The sequence below is a fragment of the Endocarpon pusillum genome (assembly GCF_000464535.1).
Source record: "Endocarpon pusillum Z07020 unplaced genomic scaffold scaffold3676, whole genome shotgun sequence".
NCBI classification, from domain to species: domain Eukaryota; kingdom Fungi; phylum Ascomycota; class Eurotiomycetes; order Verrucariales; family Verrucariaceae; genus Endocarpon; species Endocarpon pusillum.
In genome coordinates, this window is record NW_006916348.1 from 84,424 (window position 1) to 93,352 (window position 8,929).

At 47.5% G+C, this 8,929-nt stretch overlaps 3 protein-coding genes across 3 annotated transcripts; 1 reads left to right on the top strand and 2 right to left on the bottom strand.

The window, feature by feature from the left end:
* Positions 1–1,176: 1,176 nt before the first annotated feature.
* Positions 1,177–2,550, bottom strand: EPUS_05324 (uncharacterized protein; the record flags this gene model as incomplete). Its single annotated transcript, XM_007804903.1, has 1 exon — positions 1,177–2,550. The coding sequence occupies one exon, from the start codon at positions 2,548–2,550 to the stop codon at positions 1,177–1,179; it is 1,374 nt and encodes a 457-aa protein (XP_007803094.1).
* Positions 2,551–3,023: 473 nt separating this feature from the next.
* EPUS_05325 (uncharacterized protein) lies at positions 3,024–4,471 on the bottom strand (the record flags this gene model as incomplete). The annotated part of the gene is made up of 3 exons (XM_007804904.1): positions 3,024–3,254; positions 3,303–4,061; positions 4,322–4,471. The coding sequence occupies 3 exons, from the start codon at positions 4,469–4,471 to the stop codon at positions 3,024–3,026; spliced, it is 1,140 nt and encodes a 379-aa protein (XP_007803095.1).
* A 351-nt stretch (positions 4,472–4,822) lies between these two features.
* Positions 4,823–8,243, top strand: EPUS_05326 (uncharacterized protein; the record flags this gene model as incomplete). Its single annotated transcript, XM_007804905.1, has 6 exons — positions 4,823–5,035; positions 5,100–5,159; positions 5,207–5,521; positions 5,582–5,744; positions 5,828–5,860; positions 5,917–8,243. The coding sequence occupies 6 exons, from the start codon at positions 4,823–4,825 to the stop codon at positions 8,241–8,243; spliced, it is 3,111 nt and encodes a 1,036-aa protein (XP_007803096.1).
* Positions 8,244–8,929: the final 686 nt, after the last annotated feature.

Here is an 8,929-nt window from a genome sequence, read left to right on the forward strand (position 1 = left end):
TGGAAGCGTGGCTCCTGTGAGCACGATCATGGAGGAACGAGATGGACAGAAAGCGCTTCATTAGACCTTTGCCAGCCATTCCATGAGCATTCAGGCCCGCCCGGGGTTGGGTTGACCCAAATCATCGTGTGAATAAGTGGCATCAAATCAACCCTCTCGCATGGCAAGGCACAGCACGATCCAGTCATAATCAAGAAAATAGAACTAGACTAATCTCAAGTTTCTCCTCGGCGATAGACTCATACTAACATTGATGCTGTTCCTCCAGGCTTCTCTTTGCAATCACGTAACCTCCGAACTTCATGTTCATCCTTGCTCTTCTATCCGTACCCTTCCCCTCTCCATTACCTTCGGTCCAGTAAGCCAAATACGGACTACGGTAACCATGTGTAAGCGTGCTCATCCATATATGATTCGAATTAGTGAGCTAAGGATTTGAGTGCTGGCTCACGATGTACACTTCTCTCGCAGCAGAGTCGTCAATCCCACCACTTTGCAAGGCGAGACTGTGTGTTCATGAGAAGAGGTTGGGCCGTGATGATGATGATGATCAAACGCTGTTGTCCCTGCTTTTGCGAGCCGCAGGTCTGCAATAGAAGAGGTTGAGCAGCAACGGACCAAGAGGATGCGCAACCGTGCTCGAGACCTGAGTAGATCAGAGATGGTTGAGAGCAGAAGCTGAACACCTTGAGGAACAGTTCCTAGATTCCGTGATCTAGACTTTCGATATCAGGCGGCAGGAACGGGTTTCGAGTGGGTTTGGGTTTCTGGCGCTGTTCAGCAATGAGCCGCCAACATTTAGGCAAGATAGGCTTCCTTCACTGTTTGGGTGTTGGTGTACTGTGGCATCCTTAAAATGTTGAAGGTGTGCTACCTCTATGGGTCCGTTTCATTGTCCTCGCTTTCGTGTTGACAGAGATCTCGGGCTGGCCCGTTGTGCATCTGATAGAGCTTTCGGTCTTGAATCCTGTCGGGAGGACATTCATAGTCCTCCTGCTGCCTGGATGTTAGGACTTGGAGCCACTCTTGCTTGTGGGATGAGTAACACGATGTAGAGTTCTGAATAGATTGGATGGTCTCATCCGACTCTCTTCTTTGTTACATCGTCCAAAATGTGTACTTCTCTCAATTGGCATCATCGTTGTCGCTGCCACTATTAATACGGAACCTGGTCTCTCAGTCGATGTTCAAGTGAGAATCGACAGAATCAAGCCCAGTGTTCACCTTCACGACTGCTGCGCCCTCGTAATGGAAGCTCCAGACGCAGATCTTCCTGTCGTAGAAACTCGTGCTTACAATTACAAAGTCTCGGGGAGGATCGTCATCGTTATCTTGATTGCCCGATCGCAGCAATGGATCGGTATCGCCAGGATACTCAGCTTCATGGTCAGTCAGCCTCCGTACACTGGCAGAGTCGGCTCCATAAACCATGCTTTCATGGCCTTCAGTATATGCACCAACAACATCAATCTCCCAGGTACACGCCTCCTGGTTTGGATTCCTTGATAGTCTTCGTGTGATGCGGACAATACGAACGCCAGCATGCATGCAGGATGCCAATAACAGAACAGAGCATACATGATCTCCTCCAACCTCCTCGCAGGGGAGCTGTAACAGTGTCCTAAGTCGCCAAACGCCGCCACCCAGAGAAAGCTCTGCTATCATGTTTCTTCTGTACGGTGGACTTTCTTCAAGGGTGAAGACTCGAATGCGCTCATCGTAGCTGCCGGTGACGAAGACTCCGCTACCTAGATGCACGTAGTTTGTCTCAAAAATGGGAAGTATAGCGGTTACGCCAGCAGTATGTGATTTGCGATCCTGGAAGAGTTGTACAGCTGTAACGCAGTCAGAGTCTGTTCCGGATTCGATAGAGTGAAAAGCTAAGATGCTGTCATCGCCTCCTGTGAGAAGCATTTTCTCGTTCTTCGTACGGGACGAAGGACCTGCAAATGCAAGCGTCCATGCTTCTAGACTGTGTGCCTGGTCTATGCTGACCTCAGATGAAATCTGAAAGTCACGCTCGCTGAGCCCGAATAGTTTGACATCACCAGATGAGAAGGCGACAGCGAATGAAAGCAGACATGTATCAGGGCGTGGCTCCCATGTAAAAGCAGTAGCAAGGACGGTATCGTCTTCACCTATCTGGCAAGAACCAAGGTGCCGGACCGACGGTCTAGGAGATTCTTCAGACTCAACGATCTCTAAGCGAAAGAATACCATCAGAGAAGTGCTTGTACAGACTGCAAAGAAAGTGGGATCTTGGGGACGGAAATGTAGATCCAGTACCGCAGAATCAGGAAAATCGTATTTTTTGATGCATTGCGTGACGCCAAAGCCTGTAGACTGTGCGCTTTCTCTGATCTGATACAGCTCGACTCGGCCTGATCTCGGTTGTGATGCTGTCCCTTCAGGACTACTACGTTCCTCGCGGACCTCTAATTTGTAAGTGCCAACAACGAAGATTGAAGCGTCCGCTGGACAGAACTCGATGCAGCTCGGTGGTTGATCAATGAATCTTTCCGAGGGGACGTCGTCCTCATCAATTGCCATTATTGTCGGATAGGAGTTGATAGATCATGAACCCTTGGTGTTATTTTTGGCTGCATTGCCAGATCTAACCTCTGTTTGGCAGTATATCCATATTGAGGTGTAACCAAATGTAGATCTTGTGGACTAAATATGGGTTGAGCTTCTCAAAGAAGAACTGTACTCGGCATATTTATCATCAATGTTGGAGAGTACTGTACATATGCTAATTACAAGGTCAAATTCTCTGCCTACTTATCAGCTCTACTAATACCTATGCCGGAATACAAGGTTTGTTTCAATAGTATGACATGAAAGTCTATGGCTTGTTTTTGTCACTTCACTTCAAAAGCCATCGTATGTGCTCGAAAAGGGCGCCATACTGAAGTCAGCATTTATTCCATCTTGAAATTCAACGTATTTACACACCCTACAGAGTGAGCCCTTGCAATCGATCATTCTGCTGCAAGCCACCATATGAAGGCCATCTGTCGTAGTCACGCCATCGATTTAGCTGAGGATCCTCGTCTCAAGACATGCCCTGCAGATCCAGACATTCTCCTGTGGTGGAGATCTCTAATGGCGAAGACGGTTTCGCGAAGACACATGATACACAGTATGGAGATAAGAAACAGCGCCACAAGGGCTACAAAGATCAAGGTGAATATGGAGAACCCGCGCGAGGCCTGAGAAAAGGTGATTGAGAACTGTTCAAATTGCGTCAGCGACTGACCCGTTAGTATGACCTGTATAGCGCTGAGTGCTACACTACAAACACCGAAGACGAAGAGTATTGGACCATAGAATTGAGCAAAATGAGCACCGTATTGCCCATGAACTTTTTGGAATGTGAAACGATGAAGGAATATCTTCGACCAGAAATTTAACCGCGTCAACCGTAATTCCCCAAACTGGTAGCGTGGCGAGACACGGGTATCCTCCACCGTGTCGAAAGCCATAATGAAGCTGACGAAATTGGAGTAGGAGATGTTCTTTGGTAGCAGGCGAAGCCTATCGTCTTTAGCAAGAGTAAAATCTGACTTGTGCCGTATAAGGTGGAGGTACGACCTCAAGAAGCCAAGAGCTGCTCTTGCAATATCTTCTCTTAATGGTTTGGATATTGGTGAGTTCGCATTGATAAGGTAGAACGCCCAGAATGCATGCGACAAAAGATATTTGGGAATAGGTTTGATAAAAACTCGATCATAGATCCACACAAGATGCAGTTCTGGCTTCTCTGTGACGATGATTTCGCGGCCTCTGACAATCTGATGGGTCAGAGAAGAGACATGAGAGCTGTCTTGTTTGGCGACCAGCCAAAGGTGCGGAGCCAGCTTGTCCAGGTCTCTTGTTACGAGCTCTGATTCCAGATAATTTTCAATGCAAGCGTCTTCCAGGGTAATTCGTGGCTCGCCGGGAAGATGGAACTTCTTTGTGCAGCTGTTTCGCGAAGATGTTGGGGTTCTGTAGAGAGAGCGCTGATCGGAGCTGATGCAGAGCTTATCGCAAAGCTGGTCTTTGAAAGCAAAGGGAATCTGCTCCATTGCAATGTTTAGCGTTGGTGGTCATGACTACACGGCATTACCTTCAGCTTGTTTGTGGTCGGAAAAGCGATGCTACGCAAGAATGACTTGCTTGAAATATTGATCACTCCTTGAGAATTCCGCGTGTAGCACCTATCAGCCTTATTCAAAGTGGGGGCTATGCAATCGGCATTAATGTTGCAGAGGCCCAACATTGGACAGACCTTGTTGACCCAGCCTGATTCCCGAAGGCAAAAGTGCGGCCTTCGTACCTTCACCTTCAAACCCTCTCGGCTGGGAACAGTTCCTGTCATTCTAGCTCCAGAATTATTGCCTTCGTTATGGCCGCTGTTGTACTCATCCTGTTGCTCCCGGCCGCTTATTTGGGATGGGCGATAGTTGTATCGAACAGCCTTTTCCATCGTGTCTGGAGTGTGACACTTTCTGTCCTTTTATCCTGGACGACTTTATTGTACCTTCGAGCTCTTCCGCAATACGACATTTTGCTTTCAATGTTTGCCATTCTGTTCTTTGTGGTATGTCTTGCTCTATCACCTGTGCAGGCAATCTTGCATCAAACAAGAACCGGCTATCGCACCCATAGATCGCTAGAGATTTTCTCTGGGAAAGACATCAGTGACGCAGCTTCACAAGCACCTATCGTAGTGGAGTGTGTGCCCTCCGCGTTATCTTAACTTTGTTAGGCTAAATCTGTTCCGGTAATTAGTATTGTTGCAGTCCATGGTCTCGCATCGAATCCAAAAACGACCTGGATGTCACGCAAACTTGCCCAAGATGGCAACTCGCCGGATCCTTCAGCTAGGTTTGCGTGGCTTCGCGATTTTTTGCCAGAAGACATTCCCAACGCTCGTGTCATGGCTTTCAATCACAACACTGGGTGGGAGACGAATGCGCTCAGTAAGTCGTTGTCACATTATGGCGATGACTTGTTACGGGCCCTTCAGAGGGTCCGTCAGACGGATGAGGTAGGGAATGATTAGCCCGGATAGGTAATTACCGCTTTCTTTAAGAAACACTTACGCTATGTAGGAGAAGAGCAGGCCTATCATTTTTATAGGTCACAGCTTTGGAGGTCTTGTGATCAAGCAGGTGAATAGGATTTGATGTTTGCGACTGCAAACTACTGACAGGAGCAGGCTCTAGTCACTGCAAGCGGAAGCCGCGCTGACGGCTTCTACCGTACCGTTACCAAAAATACTCAAGGCTTCATTTTCCTAGGTACCCCACACAAAGGTGCTCGGCTTACTGTTATTGGAAAGGTCATGTCCCTCTTCGGTCATTGGAAAGGTTCAAGCACGAGCCTGCTGGAACTCATTGATAGTAAGTCATGCATCAACCAAGAGCTGCACAAGAGCTTCATGCGACTTCTAATTGAAGGATGTGTGGCTCAAAACACTGTATGCGTCTTCGAAACTGTGAAAGAGTCCCTTTTCGGCTTCCCGATTACGCATGTGAGTATCGTCGCCTTGGATTTGAGCTCTGTGAGCAGAAAGTGATACTTGGAGCGCCAGGTAGTAGACGAGAGTTCTGCGGCTATAGATGGGTCAGAAAGAATTGGGTTCGAAAAGCCACACCGTGAACTACAAAGATTCGATTCTCGGCAAGACGAGAACTACCAAGATATTCTTGTCTACATTCGAAAGTGGGTAGAGCACAGCGAGGAGAAGGTTCTAGGTACGTATCAGCCCCATAAGTCTCAGCAAGCCTCAAATTACTTTGAACTGTGAGGTACGAAGCTGACTTTTTAATTTCTACAGCAGGACGGACAGAAATGACGAAGGAGCAGCAAGGTCAGAACTTTGAGTCCATTAATAGGTTCATGCTCTGATGCTGACTTACATTCAAGACTGCCTCCAGTCTTTAGCCTTTCCAGAAATGAATCTTCGAGGAAATGAGATCAAAGAGGAAGCTTCCCAAACATGTGAGTGGCTGTTAAAGCATGAGTACTTCACAGATTGGCTTCGCCAGGACCAAGCATTGCTATGGATCAAGGGTAAGCCAGGAGCCGGAAAATCAACACTGCTAAAATATGCGCTTCGAGAGGGTAAGTCGCAAGCATCTCGGGAAAAGCTTGTAGTTGCATCCTTCTTCTTCCACGGTCGTGGCGCTCCCATACAAAAGACCGCTATTGGCCTATTCCGGTCACTTCTACATCAAATCCTGGGTCAGATGCCCGAGTTACTGTTTGACTTCACTTCAATATGGAAGAAGAGATGCGAGACGGAAGGCAGGCCAGGCGAAAGATGGGAATGGCATGAGACCGAGCTTCGAGAATTCTTAGAAGATGCTATCCCGCGATTGTCAAAGCCTTACTCGATACGGATCTATGTTGACGCGCTCGATGAATGTGGTCAAGAGGTTGCCAGAGACCTAATATTTCACTTCCAGCACCTGATTTCCAAGGTTCCCGCTGAAGCGAAAACAAGTCTAAAGCTATGCTTTTCTTGCCGGCATTACCCTATAAAGGACTACGGTCTCACGATTTGCGTTGAAGACGAAAACAATCAAGATATACGTCGTTATGTCCGGCACGAAATTAAGACTGGATTTTCTGACCCAGTTCAAGCAGAGGAGCTCGAAACGCAGATAGTCCAGAAAGCCTCGGGCATTTTTCAATGGGTCGTTCTTGTTGTCTCCATCGTTCTTACAACACATAGTCAGGGGAAAAATTTCAAATTCATTCGGAAGAAGCTTCAAGAAATTCCGCCAGAGCTAGAAAGTCTCTATGAAGAGATTCTCAAGGGTATAGATAACAAAGACCTACCACAGTCGTTGCAGCTAATGCAGTGGATTTGCTTCGCCTTCACACCTCTTTCACTCGACGAGCTCCGCTTTGCGATGGCGGTGGATGCAGACTCTCCTTACACTTCACTGCGCGAATTGTACGAACGTTCTACAGACTACGCTGAGACAAGTGAGCAGATGGAAATGAAGGTAAAACATCTTTCTAGGGGTCTTGTCGAAGTTAAGGAACATCAACAGCGGCGGGTTCCGCAATTCATCCATCAATCAGTCAAGGATTATCTAATGCAAAGTGGCTTGCAAAAGCTTGACAGCTCTTCGAAGTACAGTGTAACTGGTAGTGCACATTTTCGACTATCGAGGTCCTGCGTCAGATACCTCAAGATGGAAGAAGTTATTGACTACGAATACGGGAAGGAGGAGGAGAGGCAGAACGTTGAACACCAGTTACCTTTCATCAGATATGCTACAAGGGAATGGCTGCTGCACGCGGAGAAAGTCGAGGCCGAAGGAATATGCCAAAACGACCTTCTAGTGTTGTTCCAATGGCCGACGTCTGAGATCTTAGATTGCTGGACCCGATACGATCGGAAGTTGATCTCGTTGTATTACTGCCCTAGGCATTATGAAGATTCAACTCTTCTGCACATCGCAGCAGCACATGGTCTTTTCAGTGTGGTAGTAGCAATTATTGCTTCAGAAGGCACCTTCGACATAAATTCAAGGGACAAAGAAGGCCGGACGCCGTTATCATGGGCGGCTGGACAAGGACACGAAACAATTGTTACATTGTTAGTCAAACAGAAGGGTATTGATGTGAATTCAGAAGATTTACACGGTGATACACCCTTGGTGTGGGCAGCAGAGGAGGGACGAGAAGCAGTAGTTAAATTGTTAATGAGACATAAGAATGTTGAGGTGAACTCTAGGAATAAGTATGGTCGATCACCATTATCATATGCAGCAGAAGGGGGATATGAGGCGGTGGTCAAGTTGTCAATAGAACGAGAGGATGTTGAGGTGGACTCTAGGGATGAGGATGGTCGATCACCATTATCTTATACAGCACAAGCGGGGCAAGAGACGGTGGTCAAGCTGTTAATAGAACGGGAGGATGTTGAGGTGGACTCTAGGGATGTGGGTGGTCAATCATCATTATCATGGGCAGCAAAATGGGGTAATACGGCTATAGTCAAGCTATTAATAGAGCGAGAGGATGTTGAGGTGGACTCTAGGGATAGGGATGGTCGATCACCGCTATCATTAGCAGCAGAGTATGGGGAGTTAGAGGTGGTCAAGCTACTAGTGGATCGGGAGGACGTTGATACGTTCTCGAAGGATAATAATGGTCAGACGCCGCAGGACTGGGCAGCAAGGTATGGGCGTAAGAAAGTGGTGCAGCTGCTGGAGTCATATAAGTCCACAGAGTAAAATGTATCTGCTTCTCGCCATGGTGCTTCGTCCTCGTTATATTACCCTTAGAGTCCATACTTGAATGCTTCAGCGTCCAGCAAAATTGTCATCAACGCAGCATCGTATCAGGAATCGTCATGGTTTCGGCCTTTCTCTTCTGGAACATTCACATAAAAAGAAAAGAATCACTTCATGGTCGACGAAAGGAGTTCCCGTTCAGTTTATTCTCCTCTCCAGTATGAAACACCAACTCTTCCCCTCTGTGCTCTCTCCAGCTAGCTCTCACTCCATTCATTCAACTCGAGCAAGACACCTTCTCAACTTGAGAAGACCTTCCCCGGACCCGTGACCTAGTGACGACCTTGAACTTTCAACTCCGAGGCTGGGAAAATCTCAGTGCTCGACAGAACCAACCGAGTTCGGAGTCTCAAACACTAGGTCGTCCCCTGTAAGTAGACATAAACGATCATATCGCCCTTCCAAAAACGCATCAGATAAGGCTGCTATCGGAAGAAGTTGATTTGCGAAAGCTGAGAGTGTATATTGTGCCCTCTCCGCAACCCGAGATGATTTAGCGCTGACATAACCGTCAAGGTATCTGTCATGCCCCGGCAGAAGAGTGGCAGTGAAGTCACGCCTAGGGCGCCGTCACAGAGGAGTATCGCAATATGTCGCAGGTTTCACACTTTGCCGGCTCAAGCATT